Source organism: Setaria viridis, chromosome 3, assembly GCF_005286985.2.
Source record: "Setaria viridis chromosome 3, Setaria_viridis_v4.0, whole genome shotgun sequence".
NCBI lineage: Eukaryota > Viridiplantae > Streptophyta > Magnoliopsida > Poales > Poaceae > Setaria > Setaria viridis.
The window spans coordinates 16,070,176-16,091,431 of NC_048265.2; the positions used below are offsets into that span (position 1 = coordinate 16,070,176).

General features: G+C 44.1%; 3 protein-coding genes across 3 annotated transcripts; 1 reads left to right on the forward strand and 2 right to left on the reverse strand.

The window, feature by feature from the left end:
- The first annotated feature begins 220 nt into the window (after positions 1-220).
- LOC117847320 (uncharacterized) lies at positions 221-12,623 on the forward strand. Its single transcript, XM_072292378.1, has 15 exons — positions 221-1,003; positions 1,876-2,019; positions 2,101-2,253; positions 3,002-3,117; positions 3,232-3,399; positions 4,088-4,318; positions 4,409-4,557; positions 7,050-7,288; positions 7,453-8,058; positions 8,476-8,773; positions 8,861-9,140; positions 9,375-9,482; positions 10,129-10,407; positions 11,243-11,386; positions 12,117-12,623. The coding sequence occupies exons 1-15, from the start codon at positions 328-330 to the stop codon at positions 12,291-12,293; spliced, it is 3,768 nt and encodes a 1,255-aa protein (XP_072148479.1). The 5' UTR covers positions 221-327; the 3' UTR covers positions 12,294-12,623.
- A 390-nt stretch (positions 12,624-13,013) lies between these two features.
- LOC117847319 (uncharacterized) lies at positions 13,014-15,319 on the reverse strand. Its single transcript, XM_034728508.2, has 6 exons — positions 14,967-15,319; positions 14,428-14,556; positions 14,207-14,327; positions 14,039-14,120; positions 13,436-13,589; positions 13,014-13,346 (listed from the first exon to the last, which is right to left on the reverse strand). Exons 1-6 carry the CDS (start codon positions 15,246-15,248, stop codon positions 13,212-13,214), a joined length of 903 nt encoding a protein of 300 aa, XP_034584399.1. The 5' UTR covers positions 15,249-15,319; the 3' UTR covers positions 13,014-13,211.
- Positions 15,320-19,027: 3,708 nt separating this feature from the next.
- LOC117850796 (histone H4) lies at positions 19,028-19,706 on the reverse strand. The gene has a single exon (XM_034732663.1). The coding sequence runs from the start codon at positions 19,610-19,612 to the stop codon at positions 19,301-19,303; it is 312 nt and encodes a 103-aa protein (XP_034588554.1). The 5' UTR covers positions 19,613-19,706; the 3' UTR covers positions 19,028-19,300.
- Between the last annotated feature and the right edge of the window lie 1,550 nt (positions 19,707-21,256).

Genomic DNA, 21,256 nt, shown 5'->3' on the forward strand with positions numbered 1-21,256 from the left:
GAGTGAGAACAGCACGACGTGGAGACCTCCTCTGGCCCCACACTGCCGCGCTACGCGTACCTCAAAACCCATCCCCCACGTTTCGTCCTTACCGTTATACCCGACACAGGTCTCGCTGGTACCCTGGCCTCCGTCTCGTCCCGTCTCGGCCTCGCCTCGGCTCCCCCCCCCCCCTCTCTCTCTCTCTCTAGCTGCTTCTCTCTCTAGCCCCCCCCCCCCCTCCCCCACCTCCCCCTCCGCCCTCGGCCCTCCCCTCCTCCCCCACTCGCACAGCGCCCAATGCCGCGCAAACCCTAGTGCCCCCACTCCCGATCTCGCGCGGCAGCCATGGGCAACTGCTGCCGCTCGCCGGCCGCCGCGGCGCGGGAGGACGTCAAGTCGTCGCACTTCCCGGCCTCGGCCGGCGGGAAGAAGAAGCCCCACCAGGCGCGGAACGGCGGCGGGGCCGGCGGGGGCGGCGGCGGCGGCGGGGAGAAGAAGCGGCTGTCGGTGCTCGGGGAGGAGGGGTGCGACGTGGGCGCCGGGATCGAGGATAAGTACGCGCTGGACCGGGAGCTGGGACGCGGTGAGTTCGGGGTGACGTACCTGTGCATGGACCGGGGCACGCGGGAGCTGCTGGCCTGCAAGTCGATCTCGAAGCGGAAGCTGCGGACGCCCGTGGACGTGGAGGACGTGCGGCGGGAGGTGGCCATCATGCGGCACCTGCCCAAGAGCCCCAGCATCGTGTCGCTGCGGGAGGCGTGCGAGGACGACGGCGCCGTGCACCTCGTCATGGAGCTCTGCGAGGGCGGGGAGCTGTTCGACCGCATCGTCGCCAGGGGCCACTACACGGAGCGCGCGGCGGCCGCGGTCACGCGCACCATCGTCGAGGTCGTGCAGCTCTGCCACCGCCACGGCGTGATCCACCGGGACCTCAAGCCCGAGAACTTCCTCTTCGCCAATAAGAAGGAGAACTCGCCGCTCAAGGCCATCGACTTCGGCCTCTCCATCTTCTTCAAGCCCGGTAAGCTCCCGCCACCGAGATCCGCCCCTGATTTGGGGGAACTGCTGGCCGCAATTTTGGACTTCTTTTCGTGGATTCTGGCTGGATCCGTGGGTTTGGTCGCCGGTAGTGGTCGTTGCTGTAGCTAATTGCTTTTCTCGTGCTTGCGTAATCTGAGGCGGAATTGATTTTTCTCTTCTAGTACTGTATAAGCCTGTAACGTTAGCACTTCTTTAGATTTACTTTTTGGGAACAAGTTGTGATATTGGACATGACAGCACTTAGCAGTTCAATGTAACTTGTTGCTGTTGCTTCTGAAGGCATTCTGGATAGCTTTATTGCAGACTGTGTGGTGAGCTCAGAGATTCGAATCTAGGAGCTAGGTTCGCCTGTTGGCTCATTGCCTCACTGCTATTTTTAGAATTTGGAAATAATTAGTGGGAGCATACGTCGCATAGCTGTTGCCCGACATAGCTGACTTGTCTCTCAACCAGTACATAACCTTGTATGCTTATTCAGTTGCAACTGAGTTCAGTTATTTTGGGAAACTAGATTCTGTACAACAATAATACTAATTTGGATATATGTTTCAAGCAACTTCTATTAGACTTAGAAGTAAACATATGTAGCTTCTTATCTCCTAAACAAATGATCCCTTACTTTGGCTGCAATGCAATAATTGTCTTGGCAAATTTTTATAAATTATCATCCACATATAGTCAAAAAAACCATTTTGGTACAAACTTTCCACTGCACTATGTGGGTGTGGTGGAATTTGGTTATGGTTTAATGATCTAAATTACAAGCCTTGTGCTGTGTGCCTTTGTTTTCCTTTGTCAAATGTCTGTGTGCTATTTGTCTCAATTCATAAAGGCATTGTTTTCCTTTTTCAGGTGAAAAGTTTTCCGAAATTGTGGGAAGTCCCTACTACATGGCTCCTGAAGTCCTGAAGAGGAACTATGGACCTGAAATAGACATATGGAGTGCTGGTGTTATCTTGTATATTTTGCTATGTGGTGTTCCTCCATTTTGGGCTGGTAAAGGGCTTTCGTTTGTGAGAAACTTTTGTCCTTCAGAGTTACTCTTGTGCAAATGATCTTACCAGACAAAAATTGCAGAGACTGAACAAGGAGTTGCACAAGCTATACTTCGGGGAAATATAGATTTTAAGCGAGAACCCTGGCCCAATGTTTCAGATAATGCTAAAGATCTCGTTCGGCAGATGCTTCAGCCTGATCCAAAACTCAGGCTAACGGCAAAACAAGTTCTTGGTAAGTTGTAAATCGTGCTTTTACCTTTTCCTTTGTCAAATTGCTACATTGGCACGTTGCATAAGATGTGCTGAGGGCTCAAAACATCTGATAAAACTTCTGCATGATCTAGTCTGAATCCTTGTTCCTGTAATTGGTCCAGCTATAGTTTCTGCCATCTTTCTGGCTTCGAAGTTTGTTAACTACCTGCTTACTGCTTAGATAATCTGGCTAGGTACAGTGTGTAATTCCGTGATTTGTACAAGCGATTAATGACAGTAAAAAAGTGAAAATTGACGGATCAAAGTTGAGTAAACAGATACTGTAAATGTTTTACTGTTTTGGTGTAGCTCCTAATTCAAGACAGTGTTTGGAGGTAGATGTATTTTGTTATCGTGCCTTATGGCTAGTGCCAGATTGCAGTTACTTGTAGGTTTTGGTTTTCAAAAGAAAAGATGGTAAAAAACGGTCGCTGTTTATCTAAGAAAAGAGGGCTAACACCAATTTCTAAATGTTATTTGTTCCACGCACGGCAAATACCCAAATGAATTAGGTGCCACCACGTTTGTTCATTTTTTGCTGTTATTTCTTACACTCATAACCAAACTGTGAGTTATTTAAATTTTCAGTGTATAGATCTTAAATAATGTTGGAAGTCCATCTGGCACGTGTTACTAGGCATCATCCCATTTTGTCCCCCCTTTTTCTGTTCAGGCATTTTCTACTTCTTTCGATATAGCGCTCAGGTTCTTTATTTCTGTTATTGCAGAGCATCCCTGGCTTCAAAATGCTAAGAAAGCTCCAAATGTTCCTCTTGGAGATATCGTGAAGTCAAGGCTGAAACAGTTTTCAAGGATGAACAGATTCAAAAGAAGAGCTCTAAGGGTTCGAAACCTTCCTTTCTCATGAAACTGATTGGGTGTGCTTTACTGCATTCTTTCGCAAGCTACTATGGAAACATTTGCTTTACTGACAAACACCAGTATGGTACTTCACTAGGTTATTGCTGATCACTTGTCTGCTGAAGAGGTTGAGGACATAAAAGAGATGTTCAAAGTGATGGATACTGATAATGATGGTAAAGTTTCTTATGAAGAGTTGAAGAACGGGATCGCAAAATTTGGTTCCCATCTTGCAGAATCTGAAGTGCAAATGCTTATCGAAGCTGTAAGTACTTTCCGTCTAATGGGTTGAGTCACCATTTTCAGTTTTAGTTGATCTGAATTACACGGTTTCTGCTACCTTTGATTTCTAATATGCTGGATCGTAAGTTTCCCATGAAACCAGCAAAGTTAGCTAAAGTTGTACCAGGTGGGCAGGTGGTGCAAATGGTTTGCCTTTTCTCCTGTTCTTTGTCCTAGGGACTGTGGAGGCTAACAATATGGCATTAAGGACATGATGAAACATTTAATCCCATTTCCCTGAAGGACCTGTTTGTTATACTTGTTCTGTATGATTGTTGAAAGCTGTTAGAACCAGGGCCCCGTAGCTGACATGTCACTGAACTAATTTATTTTGTCTAGGTTGAGTATATTGCTTTAATTTAATTTGACCTTTATTTTTTCCCTTGATTGCTTGGATCCATATAAGACCATTTTTTGCAATTTGAGTGCCGACTTGAGAACTTAAGTACCCAGTTGGCTTACTCTAGTACTCCCTCCGTCCCAAATTGTAGGTCGTTTTGTCTTTTCTAGATTCATAGCTTTTGCTATGCATCTAGACATAGCGTATATCTAAGTGCATAGCAAAATCTATGAATCTTAAAAAGTCAAAACAACCTATAATTTGGGACGGAGGGAATATTAGTGAGAAGAAGATGTTTATTTGTATCTAATCTTTGTGGTTGGAATAATAGGTGGATACAAATGGTAGAGGAGCACTAGATTATGGTGAATTTTTGGCTGTCTCGCTTCACTTACAAAGGATGGCAAATGATGAGCACCTTCGGCGGGCCTTCCTATTTTTCGACAAGGATGGCAATGGTTTCATTGAGCCTGAGGAGCTTCAGGAAGCCCTGGTGGAGGATGGAGGAGCCGATAGCATGGACGTGGTCAATGACATATTGCATGAGGTTGACACGGATAAGGTGATGATTTGCAGAAGCCTTCTGAAATAGCTACTGCCTTTGAATCTTATTCATCTGTTAAAGATGCAAAAACTTTTATTGTCTCTGCAGGATGGTAAAATTAGCTATGAAGAATTTGTCGCAATGATGAAGACTGGCACAGACTGGAGAAAGGCGTCAAGGCATTATTCAAGAGGGCGCTTCAATAGCCTTAGCATAAAGCTTATAAAAGATGGGTCTCTAAAACTGGGTAATGAGTGAGGTTCCTGCTTGCAGCCGGCGCGGCTTCCTGCATTGTAGTCTGCCCCTCTGGCCCACTAAGCAGAAACCCTCTTCCATTTGCTAATGATTATTTTGTCTGGGGTTTAGTTAGGCGGAGCCTCCCTGATTGGTTCACTTGTGTAATTAGTAGCCCTTTCAGTATTGCTGAGGAGCATGTACTGAATGATGTGCGCCTGCTTGCTTGCCCATCTCCGGTGTACCTGACACTCAAGTGTTGTAAAATGTTTTGCTGTTGACCTCAAATGCAATTTGCTGCTTTGGTGTACTGGAGTTGTAGGTTCATTTGCAGCGGTAAAGAACTAGTAGTACATATCAAACAGAAGTGCTGAAGAGGAGCTAAATACGAAATTCTTTGGTGTAATCTGTTAAGGAGAGTGAAGTTCTTTGAGTTGTCGGTTCCTGTTCAGTTGTAGGCCTGACTTTCAAATTGCCAGGCATTTGCTGATACTTCAAACTGAAACTCGATTACATGGTGCTGGGAGCCTGGGACGTCAGCTTGGATGCACTGTTCTCTGCAGAAGAGCCTGGGACATCTGCTTTGGTGTAAGCAGTAGTGATTACTTGCAGCTTCAACTATACAATAACAGCATGCCGTCAGAAGAAAAGAACGTGATTCAATTTGCAAGTCCACAATCCATATACAGTGCTACGCTATGGATGCTGTTCTCTCTGCACTAGCTTACATGTACGGCAAATTGTCTGACGATATTTTGTCATATTCCAGCAGTCTGATACCGGTGGTACCAGAACTGGACGAAGTCTTCAGAAACAGGAAAGAAGATCTGGATCAGGATTCCTGTAGTTTGGTGAGGAGGTGCTCGTGAGAGGAGCCTGTCTGATCGCATTGGCTTTTCAGGCCAATGGCTTTGGCAAGATACAGCAATGCTACACGAGAATCAGACATACTTCTGCCACTACCCTTTTCCTTTCCATTTCCAATGTGTTTGGGGATTGTGGAGTAGCACCTGACGCCTGCCAGATCTACCAGACTACCATTAATTGCTTTGATCAAGAGATGAAGAAATCACCTGATAAAAAGAGAAGATCAAGAACCGGCTGGAAATGCAGCAGGGTGGACTGTTTGCATGTTCTTCCATCTTAGAGCATGTTTGGTCGCATGGCTAATATATGAAAGCGCTAAAGTTTAGCACCTTTATATATTAGCTCACCCAAAACCAAAAAAGTAAAAAATATTAGCTGGTGGGGAGAAGCTAATGATGCTAATGGCTTGTGAAAAGACAAAAGGGGGAGAGAAAGGGAGGAAGTGAGGAGATAAAAGTGACTTTCATAGACTTTAGCTGTATTCATTAGTCATGTCTCCAAACGTAAGTGCTAATAGGTGGAAGTGCTAAACTTTAGATAGGTTAAATTTTAACCCTTGCTAAACTTTAACGGTAGCACATGCAAACATGTCTTTATTCTAATATCTTTTCCGGCATGATCCTACGGAGCCCTGTACGCTGCCGACTAAATACCATTCGCATTAAATTTATAATCGCGACGCGTGCATAATTAAGCGTCAATCTAGTAGTTAAGTTAGCAGTCGATGACAGAGAAAGGAGCTGCTTTATCCCCTGTAGTCTCCAACCACCGTGACAACGAAATTCTCTAGTCCAGCGTCAGGGTGCGCCTAATCCTTTTTTGTGGTGCTTTCACACGGCGACCCGATTTGTAGTTCCAATCTTTCCCTCCAACAAATCAAACCTGAAGTATGAAAGGAGCATCCATGATTGAACACAATAGCTTAACATGAAATTGAAACTCGATCACTTCTAGTGTTTTGTCAGAATCAATTACAAATGCAGCAACTGAAGTCATTTGAAATTTCGAATGTATTTGTTTACAGAATCACAGAGGGTGATGCGTCGAGTACGAAGCCGCCTGCGCCTCGGCGGATCTGGTGTCCCCTTCTGCTGTTGGGATCCGACGCCAGCGCCAGCCACCAGCCCGTAGCGTTTGGCTGTCGCGGTGCACTCACGGGACACGCCGCCGGCCCGGCAGGCGCAGAGGATCCCATCCCCCACCTCCCCAGCGAAGCAGCGCGAGGAGAACGGCGTCCAGGTATGTTGCGGGCCCGCGCGGCAGCGACCGACAATAATGGCGGCACTCCACATCGGAGACTCCACTCCCCACCTCCCCGACCACCCACCGCATCGCCACGCGACAGCGACGCCCCGCCCCGCCCCCGGATCCCCGCGGACGCCGACGGCTGGGCCTGCCGCCTGTCTCGTCGGGGGCGGCGGGTCCCAGCACCCAGAGGCCAGAGCTACTCGCTCGCTCGCTCTAGAAGAGTTGTTGCGCGGACGCCGGGCGCGGCGGCCGTTGGATCCCGTGCCGTGCCGCCCGCCGCCTCGCCCAGCGTCTCCCTCATTGCCGCTGCCTCGTCCGCCCGCCCGCCCGCTTGCTTCGCGCTCGCTTCGCTTCAAATGGCAGCGGCGGTGCGGGCTGAGCGGCCGCGAGCTTGACCCGGGCGCGCGTGGGCTCCGAACCCAGCCATGTCGGCGCCTGGCGCGGAGGGGGCCGTGGCGGGCTTCCGCGGGGAGCACGGCCTCGTGCGCGCAGCCTCCGCCACTGAGTTCTCCGGGTTCGATGACCCCCAGCTCCCGCCGCTGCGGCTGCGCGCCTCGTGCGGCGGCGGCGTCGCGATCGCCAGCCCGTGCTCCAGCTCCTCCTCTGATACCTTCGTCAGCATGAGCTCTACGCCCTCAGGTACCGCATGCTTGCGATGGTGTTTATCCACTCTAATGCGTCCAAGCACTCACTGACACCGCTGCCAATCTCGATTCCTCTCGTGATCGGATGGTGCTTGCTCTAAGTTTGTTTACTAATTTTGGTCGGTTTTGCTGGGCTCGGTTGCTCCCCGTGGGGATCAGAAACGCTGAACTCGTGCGGGCTGTGGTCGCCGCCGCGCGCTCCGTCGGAGGCCTCCTCGTCCGAGATGGAGTTCGGCACGGCGCGTGAGTACGACACCACCGATCCCTTCTTCGGTGACAACTGGCTCCGCGACAACCACCTGCCCCACAGCAAGCCGGAGAGCGACGGCAGCGAAGGGGAGGACAAGTTCATTGTTGGTCCTGACGTCAGCTTGCGGCGGAGTGAGATGCGGGAGCTTGACGATGGCTTCGGCCGCAGGCACGTACACAGAGACCACATTGCGGATTCTGATGGGTGCGCAGAGGTGAATGTGTGCTCGTCACCGCCCTGTGGCTGCTGTTACAGGGAAAAGAAGAATGGTGAGGAGTTGGTGAGAGATTCTTGCTATGCTGTCTATGGGAGGTATCAGATCATGGACGACCATACGGAGGTGCTTGATGAGTGCGTCGCAGAAGCGTTCCGGTTCAGGCTGAATGCCTTTGTTGGCGCTGGTGATCCATTAGTGGATTTCAAGAAAGGAGAGGGCGATGGGTTGGATCTTAGTGCTCTGGAGAAGGAGCTTCAAATGCTTAGTCCGTACTTGGCTGATGCAGATGCTCTTGAGAGTAAGTAGTTCTGACCTCTTTCCTTTTGTTAAGTTCCATTTCTTGCATTTCGCAAAAAAATCAAGCAAATGTAGAAGGAACTCACTTCACGACGTTGTAATTGGATCACCTTTTCTTTTAAGCGATTGGAATTTTCATTCCTGTCTACCGTTCTGCTTTGCACATCTCAAAATATTCCAACTTTGTTTGGCGTCAAGTTCAGGATTCATGATGGTGCATTGAATTTAAAATCACTGCTCAAATTCCACACCAGTGGATATAATTGCAAAGCAAGCTGGAATCTAGTTCTACATGTCCATGATGCAATTGATTCTCATTCCAGATTTGTATGCCTTTGTAACTCTGAAATTCATCGTTCCCAATGATTTTTTTTATGGACTAAATGATTTTCTTTTTAACTGTAATTATCTCTTGCAGATGTTGGGCTTGAACATGACTTCAGAGGCAATGAAAAACTTGATGTTTGCGTGGTAACAAATGAGGAAAATGCTGATGGCGAAGAATTTCTAAAAGATAGCTACAGCATACATCCTTTTCCTGAGAACACTGACCCTTTAGATGTTTATGGGGTGGAAGATTTTGTTACAGCAGATACAAATGTTCGAAACTCTACCACTCACAAATTTCAGGAAGATCCAAAAGTGGATCCTGCACTCTCTAAGTTTCATCAGGAGTATGAGGTATTTGGCTTGAAAATTTTCCACCGGAAGAACAGGTGTGCATCAGATATTTTTCTTATTTTCTTCTGCTGCCAAATAATTCTAGGGATATTGTATGCTCATGCTATAGGTGTTCACTGCAGGACTGGCTTTGAGGAAAACAAAGAATTTCCTATTGTCATGGATTCAGTTATAACCGGAAGATATCGTGTCACCGAGTATCTTGGTTCTGCTGCATTTAGCAAGGTTGTACGTGCACACGATCTTCAAACTGGAGTTGATGTATGCCTTAAAATAATAAAAAATGACAAGGATTTCTTTGACCAGAGCTTGGATGAGATAAAGCTCCTTAAGTTTGTCAATAAGTATGATCCAGATGATGACCATCACATACTTCGTCTCTATGATTACTTCTACTTTCAGGTGTGTGATGCATAGACTCAGTGAAACTAAGTCTTTTGCTTTGTTTTACATTGAATTCAGTGTACAATCATATTGCTCTTAAGGATGCTGTTCATTCAAAGTTCTAAGGATACATTAACAATACAAGTTTTTTTTCCCTGTTCGTGATGTATACTTCAATATTTTCCCTGTTTGATATTATCCAAGCTTTTTTTTTTGAACACGCAAAATGCTAACAGTGAAACAATTCAACAGGAGCATCTCTTCATTGTCACTGAATTATTACGCGCAAATCTGTATGAGTTTCAGAAATATAATCAAGAGTCTGGTGATGAGCTATACTTTTCATTGCCCAGAATACAGGTATGTGTGACTATTTTGTGATCAAATAACTGCGTATAACTGTTATATGGAACCGTTAATTATTCTGTGAACTCTGATCGTTAAAATTCAAATAATCAGAAAAAGCATTTATAGCTAACCATGTAATATCCTACTCTCTCTGTTCCAAAATGTGAGAGGTTTTAGTTTTATCTGAAGTCAAACTTTAATTTTGACCAAGTTTATAGGAAAAATATATTAACATCTACAATATCAAATAAATGCACTACCAAGACATTCTTTGTGGTGAATTTAATGAAACTGATTTGATGTTGTAGATATTGGTTTATTTTCTATAAACTTGGTCAAATTTAGAGAAGTTTGACTTAGGAGAAAACTTTACATTTTGGAACAGAGGGAGTACTTCGTTTGGTCTTTGTTCATCAACTATCTGAGTATATATTTTTAAAAATGATTGAATAAATAGTCTAAGTGTGGTTAAATTTTATTAGGTGGAAACAATCTCTGTACTTCTGTAAAAGAAAGTTTTTTTTCGATCTTTGTTGATCAACTATCTGAGTATATTTTTTAAAAAATGTTTGGATAAATACTGTAAGCGTGATTAAATTTTATTAGGTGTAAAGAAAAAATTGTCTACTGAAATATGAGCCTTTTGTCTTGCTTTCAGGCTATTGCTCGGCAATGCTTGGAGGCTTTGGTGTTCTTGCATCATTTAAACATTGTTCACTGTGACCTGAAACCAGAGAATATCCTTCTGAAGAGCTACAGCAGATGTGAAATCAAGGTTATTGATCTTGGAAGCAGCTGCTTTTTGTCAGACAACTTAAACTTATACATTCAATCACGCTCGTACCGATCTCCTGAGGTCATCCTGGGTTTGCCATATGATCAGAAAATTGACATTTGGTCCCTTGGCTGCATCTTGGCTGAACTGTACACGGGTGAAGTAAGTTTTCATCTTGACTTCCTATTCTATGTTTTGTTTGGTATTATACTAAACTCTCAACACATTGAAATCTTGTATGCAGCGAAAGAAAATGATTCTTAGAAAAAGCCTATTGAAATTACAAATATGATCGTGCCGACAGTTAAATCCTTACGTGTCTTTTAAGCTTATCTTGCAACTGTTGGCAATTTTTTATAACAGCCCCTACTGTGGTAAATAACTGTCAGCACAACCTAATTTGTCATTGTGTTGGCATTTACTGTGGCAAATAACTTTTGGCATTTGATGTTCTCATTGTGTTATGTTACCTTGTTTTGTTACTCTCTTAATCCAGAGAAGACCAATATACAGGAACTCCACAGGTGCTTGACTCGTTTAAAAAGAACCTTAGGTGGCATTGCATTAAGAAGAAATAGGCACCCAAATTCAATTGAAGAAGACACTAACCTGGGTGGTGGCTTCATTCCTGTGGTTCCTAAAGCTTATGATTAAACATCTGAAAATTACTTGCAGTTTAGAATGCATATAATGGGGAATCATTATGTTGATATGATCTTTACTGAGTCTATTTGAACTAAAAATAGTAGTAGAGACTGAAAGCAATGAGATTGCATGGAATAATATATTGGATTGATAGAGGGATAGGTGTACATATATATAGGGGTGAGGAGATCTTGAGGTTTATGGAAACAGAACCAATCAAGATCTCCCCGTATCCCTCTAGCTATCCAGGGCCGGCCTAGCGCATACAGCACATATACATTGTCTAACAGAGACTATGTTCTGCTTTTTGAAAGAAGTCATATGTGATTGCAACCCCTTCAACATGTCACAGGTGCTCTTTCCTAATGAGTCAGTACCAATCATTCTTGCTCGCATGATCGGGACAATTGGTCCAATTGATACGGAAATGCTTGCGTTGGGACAGGAGACACAGAAGTACTTCACAGATGACCATGACCTTTTCCACAAAAATGAGGTAACCATTGGATTATATGCCAATATTATCAACATAACTTAGTTTGCACATATAGTTCAAACCAAATCTGTGATGTTATATGTGCCAATTTTTGCATTATGACCTGAAAATCCTAGTCTTTGTTTAGTTTTAAGGACCCCTTGTACCACATGAGTGGCATGGTAAATGCCACCAGCAGTACAGTTACTTTGTATTTTTGCAATAGAGGCTTATTTATGCTGCAGCACTTTTTTTAATTTTTTTATGCCATATACAAAACCTCAAATAGTGTAGAAGTAAAAGCTGATAGCTCAAATACCTGTGCCTGCGAAAATAATGTTGTACCAAGTAACATAACCAATAGCAACAAGATACTGTTTGGAAGAAGTCTCAACTCGCAAAGAAAAAGAGGTCTTCTCATTCTGCTTCATCGCTAAAGAAAGTAAGAATCTGATCTGCAGGTGCAGGCTCGATGGTTAACACCCAATCAAATAGGTTGCTGTTTACTTCGATCTGGCTCCCCTGTCAATATGTATTAGTATCCCAGTTAGTTGTACACCATCCCCGCGCATCGTTTTTAGGGGCACAAGAACCCAACAGTTTAACCCTGCACTTATACTAAAAGGCATAATTTGTTTGTTTTCACTATGAAGATCTTTGGCATAGGAAGTTAAGTTGTTTGTTCTTTGCTTAGTTTCATTCAGCACACAGTACTTGTTTTTCTTATTCCATTTCCTGTTAAAAAAATCAGGAGACAGGTCAGTTGGAGTATCTGATCCCAGAGAAATCATCTTTGAAGCGCCACTTGCAATGCCCCGACAAGAAGTTTGTTGATTTTCTCTCTTACCTGCTGCAAATAAATCCCAAAAAGAGACCAACGGCCATTGAAGCATTGCAACACCGATGGCTTTCAGTAGTATATAGTTGAGCTTGCCAATCAAGCTCTTTTCTCACAAATAGGGTTACAGTTTCTGAAGTTACTCATCTATCCTCACAAGTAGGGTCAGTTTCTGAAGTTACTCGGCTCATGGAACAACACGTTTCCTTTTGGAGCATGATTTGGCTTCGTGGGATTTTTTTTTTCAAGGTCAATCCTTGGCAATGAAACCCTGTTTTGCGACGTGAATGGATGGTGTATACACGCTAGTTGGTGCATGTAAATATGAGAAAAGTTACCTGTTGTATCTGTACAGTTGCCATGTACTACGATGTAATTGGTCCAACTCATGATATAGCCAATAAAATTGTTGTTTCAGTATTCCTTGATTTACCTTTGACGTTACTCTTATGTAATTTATGTATTCTGAGTTAACTGAATTTTGTGGTTTTTTAGTGTTGACCTACGATTTATTTCATCTCATCAGCAAATAATCAACCAAATTCTTGTGTTTAAGTTTCAATTATGGACGTGCTACGTTCACTAGGTGACAAATTGCTAAGATGCAATGAAGATAAGAGACCTGCCATGAAAGTTACTTGAGGAAGATGACGAGACGTGCAAAAAAAATTCTCATGTCACAAATATGTATGTATATGCTTGTACATCATTATAAGACCATCTAGAACTTTACTGCCTCAGGTTCGTGGAACTATTTGTTAGATCATCGAGCTGTCAATGACAGAAACAGAAAGAAGTGCTATACAAGGATAAAGTAAGAAGCACATCACAAATAAAGGTCTATAATTGTGCTGAATTACAATTCATTTTTATCCCTTACCCTCCCCTTGAACATGGTTACTCCGCATTGAACAAAATCTTCATGCATCTATACATATTGTACAAACATTCTCACATGTTGCCTAGCTGGCTTAGCCTTCCAGTAATCCTATGTGTCAGTTGTAATTCCTAAACTGCTTGTTCAATTTGTGGGATTCCTTGTCCTTGGAACCACTCTGGCATGTGAAACGTTTCATACAATGCGGGCCTAACATCTTTTTGCAGAGAAAGGTGCTTGAGAAGCGGGAATATCGTTCCCATAAGCTAAAATTCAAGAACATATTAACGGATCAGTAACATTAGAAATTATAAGTGTAGAGCCAGAGAATTATTGAAGTACCGAGTCAGTATACCTGATCATCAATAGGTTGTCCAGCTGAAAATGTAATACAAGGTATTCCATTCAATGGTTGAAGTAAGAAACTGTACGGATTGTTATCAACAAGGACAATTCTCTGGAAATCTTTGGACAAACAAGAAAGATCTTTTACATGATCTCTGTATTCCCTGAAATTGTAAACATACAACATCAGAAGACTGAACCAGTTCACTTAATGCAACAAAGAACTTAAACTCACTGAATAAGTACTTTTCCCAATCAGACTGGTACAAAAGCCAAAAGTACACAAGCAAATTACAATCAGCAAGACATGACGGATAATGGAACCATCAGTAAAGCCAGATTAGTGAGTGGTTCACAGGAAGTGATTCAATAACTACATAAGGTAGCGAAGTCAGCAGCAAATCGGAAGAAAAGGTGAATCTCCACCAGCATGAACAGAATGTTCTCAAGCTGTTGCAGAATCACTTGTGAGTTGTAAATTTCTACTTGAAACTTACCATACAATTGAATGCAGTTGAGGCCACATTTTACTATTTTATGAGCAAGAAACCTCAAGAACAGAACAGCCCATCAATAACAGTAACAGCTTATGGAAATGCGAATGATAACTTACGTAGTAACAGTTGATGGACGATAGAGACGGTGAATGAATCTGTTATGAGCATCTATCCTGTCAACTAGAGGTTTTGCATAACCTGGGTAAGAGCACAGATCAGTGGCGTGAGGTGGAATCAACTTGGCTCTTGCTGTAAAAAAATACAAATAGTTGAGAAGATCAAACCTTCCAAACCAGCTGTAAAGAGAACAAGGTCAGCAAATTCGCTAGTTCGCTGCAAAAACTCGTGCAAACCAGGACGCTCAAAGACAGTTACACGATTTACCCTCTGCCTTCCTTCAGCATCCTGTAAACATGAAGCACTTCCTGTAAGTCCCTTTCTAAGAAGTATACTGAAAACACAAATAGATAAGCAAGAGGCACAAACAACACTGCAGTATACTTGCCTTTTCAGCCGATGTGCACTCCATGTCAAAGCAACGCAATCCTGCTTCAACAGCCTGGGTGCGCAGAGTAGCAGGAAGGCTCGATGACTCGTATGCAGAAACTAGAGTTTCATCCAAGTCAAGCACCACCTGGAAATTATGCAAGTATCATAGGAAGTTCATTCAAGCAGGCTTGATGATGATAACTAAAACAGGCAAATACGTGGACACTATAAAAAATTATAGCCTAGAATCATGTTAGTACCAATCAATTAGTCAGAAGTCTTGCCAAACAAATCATAACACACACCAAATCTCAAAATTGAACTTGCTGAAAAGCTGTGTAGCGTGTAGGTAATAATCACAACTTTTCAGTTTTTACCATTCCACTCGATAGTGCCCTGCGCCCGCACGATTCCAGCTCCAAAACCATATCCATTTAGCCCGCGGTTCATTATTACGAATAATATCATAATCCCAACTGATACTTGACCTTCCCCAAACTACCAAAGTCACCATCATTTCGCGTGCCCAGCAGGCCAAAGCAGGGAGGTCCGTACCGTGAGACGCCGGAGCGGCGGAGGCGAGGCGTCAGCGGGTGCCTCGGAGGGGAGCTGCACGAAGGCCACCTCAGGCGAGGGCTGCGCCTGGGCGGCGACTGGGAGAAGCGGGTGGCGCAGGCCCACGAAGGAGAGGAGCTGCGCCCACGAGGAGGGCGTGCCGCGGACGATCCGGAGCAGGATCTGGAAGAGCAGGCCGAGCCACCCCGCCACCGCCCGCCAAACCGCCGCCGCCGCATGGCCGCGCTGCTGAACTGGCGCCACCTCCGTCGCCGCCGACATCTTTCTGGAGGCGGAGACTAGCCGGGAGGACGGAGCGGGGAGGAAGCAATCATGGAGTGGTCGACTGCTCCGTATTTCCTTTTTGTGGGGCCCGCTTCCCTGGCCGGAACGGTGAAATCCGTGACAGCCGCGTTCGAGCCGACAAAATACCCTGCCTCGTCCGAATTGGTGTTGTTTTACACGGCTGAAAAATCAAAAAAAAATGGCACGCTATAAAAAAAAGTCATTTATTCTACGAGAATAATACATTCATATGTTGATGAAAAAGAATTAACACGGGAATAGTCAGATCTGAACGCCAGGGGATAAAAATTGTTACGAATCAACACGACGGTCGACGGGATCTCATCCAATTCACAGACCTCTTATAAGGATTAACAACTTAGGAGGTGTTTGGATCCCCGAGCTAAACTTTAGTCCCTGTCACATCGAATATTTGGACAAGTATTAAACATAGGCTAATTACAAAACCAATTTCACAACCCCTAGGCTAAATCGCGAGACGAATCTATTAAGCCTAATTAGTCCATGATTTGACAATATGGTGCTACAGTAAACATTCACTAATGATGGATTAATTAGGCTTAATAGATTCGTCTTGTGATTTAGCCTAGGGGTTCTGCAATTAGTTTTATAATTAGCTCATGTTTAGTTCTCCTAATTAGCATCCGAATATCCGATGTGACACGGACTAAACTTTAGCTCCAGGATCTAAACACTCCCTTATTCAGTAGTATCAGACAGTCGATACTATCAGCAATGGAAGAGCAGTTGCCCCTCATCATAGAGATGAATTATATGCAAGTCAGGTGAAAGGATACGGGGCTCACGTGTCAGCGACTTTCAATTCATAGTAGAGGATCTCCCCCAACGCCTACGCCATTGTAAGCTTGGGATAGCAGAGGAAAAAAATCATCGTCATGGTCCTCATCCTCGTTACATGAACTAACAACGGCGCTGACGTTCGATGGGATATTTCTCGTCGGACGCTCCGACAAAATATTAAAAATTATCTAATACAACATCAGCGATTACTGTTTACAACATAAAAAATAATAAAAAATAATGTGTAAAAATAATTCCGTCGGATGGAAAATTCTTGCCGTAACATGAACACTATGTTTCATGCAATATTTACTATGAAACATGCAGAAATAATAGTTTAACTGATTTTTTTTAATTTCGGACGTCCCTTTTTTTTTGCATTACCGAACTAACAGTCGCGTGATCACATCAAAGTGGGGGCCATTTGCCGTCCACCTCATCTAGCCGTGCTCTATGATCAATCTGATGCATCCATGATGGAGCCACACGTGTCCTCGGCACGCTGAACCGCATGACAAAAACACCGCTCCTGCGTGCAGATGTTCGGTTCACTTCAGCGTCAGGAATGAACAAGCGCGGCCCCATTGCCTCTCTCAAGAACACGTGCAGCGAACGAGTTTGCCATCACCATCGATCGCAATCACGTACGGCGCAGAAATCACGGCACCGCCGCGATGGTCAACACAAGACCAGCGAGCAGGGAGGCCCCCGCCTGATTGTTTCATGCCTGCCCGTCTCCTTTTTCTAGCTGCGCGGTGGCAGAAAGGAAAGCCGAGCCAGCGCGGCGCCCGCGGACGTCCCAACCCCGCCTTGACCGTTGGCGGCTCCGCATCCCAAATCAGACGCCTCCTCCCTACCCCTCGGCAAGCGGAGCAATCGAGGGTGGTTGGTCCGCCGAGGCGGGGGAGAGCGAGCATGGTGAGGGCCCTCGACAGCTATTCCTCCATCAAGGACGTCGCCTACAGGTTCGTCCCCCGGCTGCTCCATGGGCTAGTTAGTTGGATCGAGAACCGAACCCTAGGCTTGCAGGATAGTTTTCCGAGATCTCTGTAGTTCATTTCCCTTTCTTTTTTCCAAGGAAAACGGGCCCTTTTCACTCCGCTGGTATTTGTTTCTTCACCTGGTTTGTGGCCCCAAAGCATAGTTTTTGTCTGAGTGTTCTTGGGGATTCAATCTGGGAATCAAGTTGTTCGGTTCAGGTGGTGATAGTTAGATGTTTACTCCTTTGGTTTTAGTTAGTTTTGCTTGCCTGTTATTAGTGGCCTTCTTACGAATTAAACTGGATCGATCAGATAAACGTGTTTGGTTTGCAGTATATTATGACCTGTGAATGTGACACTGAGTGGAAATCAGTGTGCGCTCATGAAAACTGGCTCCTGATGTTTACTCTAGTAGAGAGAAACAGATGATAGGCCATAATTTAGATATACTGTAGTATGGTAGTTTCAGTTGTGAAATATTGTAGCTCAATTTTGGTGACATCTTGAATTTGTTTCTTGCTGGCAGCTGTGGATACTGCGGCTATGCATTAAATTTGAGCTCCTCCACACGGAACACGGCCAACATCGGATCCAAGTATGGCAAGCAGATCAGGAAAGGTGTTGTCTCATTCTTTGCAATTGATGAGAACCGTTTTACACAAACCGATGAGGTGAGCTGCATGCCATACTTCCATTCAAGCCGTTCATGGGGCTTCTTCAGAAACAGGACACGGTTGCTCTGTCGGAAATGCAGTGGTCATATTGGTAATGCTTATGAAGATGAGGATTTCACTTTGTGCGAAGCCTCAGATGATCTGGACATGAGCTCCAAGAGCAGCAGCACATCCACTCGGAAGAAATATGTTATCAAGATCAATGCACTACAGCCCTCATCGGACGATGACTCTGGTGCTCTCTTCTCCCGTGATGGCAATCTGAATTCTGAACTGCAGCCATGTGTGCCTTGTCATGTTAACTGAACTGCAAACGGAGTCAATTGAGAACCAAGAAATGCTCAGTATTGTCAAGAACTTTTTATAGGGGAATTTGCTATCTTTGTTCTGTTTCAGACTTTCAGTCCATCTTCCTGCTCATATTCTATAGCTCCATTTCCCTTCTGCAGCAGTGTAAAGTGTATATCTTGGCAGGACTAGTGAATTTTGATTGTGTGAATACTAATGTAAAATGATAGGGTTTTTGCGTCTATTCTGTAACTTGCCTCCAGACTCCAGAGTGTTTGCACTGTGTTCTTAAAGTTGGCTGCAGTTACAATTTTGAGACTTCTAGTATCAGGTATCAATTCAATATACATGTGTTGTTGTGTCTGAATGCGCATGGGCGTGGCATGCAATTGTAGATTTCAAAGAGTAAACAATGTATCAGGATATTGTAATATGTCTTTTGAATTTTGTCCATTTGAAGGTTAAGGATATGGTGGTTTTCGCATATTTTGTGGGCAGATTTTTGGTTTATAGAAGCTATGCCAATGAACAGATTAATCCTAATGGATGTTATTTGATTTGATTATTTGATTTGATATACTCGTTTCATTCATTTTCTGATAAGTTGTGGTTGCCAAATGGATTATTCAATAGGTCTTGGAGACAATAAACATTTAAACTTATCCTGTTCATCACCACTGATGTTCCTTTTTGCTTGAGGCTGTCCGTCATCAGGCCTCAATTCCAACATTTTAAGCCCAACCCATTGTGATACTCTACTGGTAGGCACAGATCCTGAACATGTTTTTGCTAGGAAGAATAGCATGTAAACTAAATCTACATTTCTTGTTCAAAGGTGGCTCACTGCAAATCAATTATTGAACAAGGTGCAAATCTAAATGAAATTTACCTCACTCAACGAAAGTAATCGCAGGAAACAAACCAGACTTATTGCAAAACGGCAAATAAACCCCACTGAATAATTCAACTTCACAAGAAACAGAACCAGCATGCACAATTAACAACCACAGGATTCACAGAACTACTTTTGTTTGTAACTGCAAATAAGAATCACATATATCACAGAACAAGCTACATTTGCATTGAAAACGACACATTGCACAACAAGCTTGATTTCTAATATCAGATCATTTCATTACTGTCTCATGATTCAGATAAACCTACTACAGCCAGATGTGAGCTAAACAAGCGAGTCTGAAACTTTCTTAACCGCAAGACTTGTGAGCACGGCCAGACAACGTCGGAGCTGCAGGAGGGAGACAGCAGGGGACGGGCGCATCAGCCTCTAGCCGCCGAAGCCGTAGAGGGTGCGGCCCTGGCGCTTGAGCGCGTAGACGACGTCCATGGCGGTGACGGTCTTGCGGCGGGCGTGCTCGGTGTAGGTGACGGCGTCGCGGATGACGTTCTCGAGGAAGATCTTGAGTACGCCGCGGGTCTCCTCGTAGATGAGCCCGGAGATGCGCTTCACGCCGCCCCTCCTCGCCAGCCGCCGGATCGCCGGCTTGGTGATGCCCTGGATGTTGTCGCGGAGCACCTTCCGGTGGCGCTTCGCGCCGCCCTTGCCGAGCCCCTTACCGCCCTTGCCGCGCCCAGACATGCTTGCCAACGGAGCTGGATTCCTCGGAGGAGTGGATCGAAGTGAAGATGGGGATTCAAGGTGTGATTGGTGCTTGGAGTGGGGGATTGGTGGAAGAGTGGGGAGGGGTTTAAAAGGAGGCGAGGGGAGGAAGGAGGGCGGTGGCTGCCGTTCGATGCGGAGGGGATGGACGGGTGGGATGGGGGCGCGGGAGGGATGCCGCGGATCCGTGACGTGGCGCGAGGGCGGATCGGTGAGTTGGCGTGGCGGGTCTGAAATTTCGTACGAAGAGGCGGGCTTGTGAAGGTTGGGGACGAAAATTTCAACGCAGGGCCCGCAGGGGTCGTGGTTTCGTGGGCTTTTTTTCTGGAACTGCATTTGGATTTGGCATCGTTGCACAAACGAGGAACTATTACTATAAATTTACATCCTCCCAAAAAATCATATAAATTTACAGATTTCCTATCTTACCCCTTTTTTTTAACTTACAGGTTGAGAAATTTCTGATATGTTTATCCTGCTTTTACGGAAATTGCACTATTTTGTTACCGTTCGTTAAAAAGGTCAGATGTCCATTTTTTTTCTGAAGTAATGTTTTCAATGAAAAATATCTTAATAATCACAGGCTCTAGTTTGCAAACTAATTGTGTTTATGTTTATTTTAATATTATCTTGATTGGGTGCTTGCACTTTTCTAAATTTATTTTAGTATTCAACAGCATGTTATTCTTTCAGTAGGTGACATGTCGGTCAAAAGTGAGACACCTGCGCGGTGACTTCATTGATCTTGAGATTTGAGAGTCAATCTTCCAGAGATGCTCATACGCTAGATTTGTGTGCATATATTTTACATGAATGAAGGATGAGTGTCATGTGTGCTTGTAATGGTCCGAGTATGTTTCGCAAAAAATATATACAATACTAGTTTGTATCTTTATGGGCATGTAACATCAAAACAAATACACTTTTTATGAATATTATGCACACCGGAAACGGATCCAACGTGGAGACTATGGTTTGGAGCCCCTTTACCCCATGAATTTCATGCAGCCCTCAAAGCACTTATAAATTTTATAAATTTTAGCGGGCACTTATAAATTTTATAAATTTTAGCTATAGATGAAGAAGGGGAAGGAAGAAGAAGGGAAATATTAGCCCTGTAGTTTGTGGCATTGGATCTGCGTCTAATTGCATATAAATATGGATAAGGTTAAAAATGATTATGATTATCAAATTTTATAAAAAAAAAACTTGAACTGAGGATGGATGCGTGTTGATCAATCGAGGTGTCTGCGTGCTAAAAAAAAGTTATAGGCAGCAACTCTGGAGACACCTGCCATGTTCTACTCCCTCCGTTTTAATTTATAAAGCGCACATGCATATCAAAATTCAGACTTTGCAATCTTTCACTAATAATTTAACTATTAATTTTTTATTTTTATAATATACACTTTATATGGTTGGACTTGTAATCAATATTCTCTACCATGACTATAAATATATAACCATAAGTAATATAATATAAGATAAATGAATAGTCAAGGTGTTACTTGGAAGACCGTGCTAAGTCATATTATGCCTAATAAAAATAGATGGAGGAAGTAATTGCTAATTCATATTGATTTGCAAAATACAGACATTTCTTATGAAATTTGTAAAGGTTGT

Excerpts from the sequence above, each read along its gene's own strand:
- LOC117847320 (XM_072292378.1), top strand. The coding sequence starts at position 328 with ATGGGCAACTGCTGCCGCTCGCCGGCCGCCGCGGCGCGGGAGGACGTC. Across the intron at positions 3,118-3,231 it reads TCAAAAGAAGAGCTCTAAGG|GTTATTGCTGATCACTTGTC; the intron begins GTTCGAAACCTT and ends GTACTTCACTAG. Across the intron at positions 8,059-8,475 it reads TGATGCAGATGCTCTTGAGA|ATGTTGGGCTTGAACATGAC; the intron begins GTAAGTAGTTCT and ends TATCTCTTGCAG.
- LOC117847319 (XM_034728508.2), bottom strand. The coding sequence starts at position 15,248 with ATGTCGGCGGCGACGGAGGTGGCGCCAGTTCAGCAGCGCGGCCATGCG. Across the intron at positions 14,328-14,427 it reads AGTGCACATCGGCTGAAAAG|GATGCTGAAGGAAGGCAGAG; the intron begins GCAAGTATACTG and ends TCATGTTTACAG. Across the intron at positions 13,347-13,435 it reads GACAACCTATTGATGATCAG|CTTATGGGAACGATATTCCC; the intron begins GTATACTGACTC and ends CTTGAATTTTAG.
- LOC117850796 (XM_034732663.1), bottom strand. The coding sequence starts at position 19,612 with ATGTCTGGGCGCGGCAAGGGCGGTAAGGGGCTCGGCAAGGGCGGCGCG.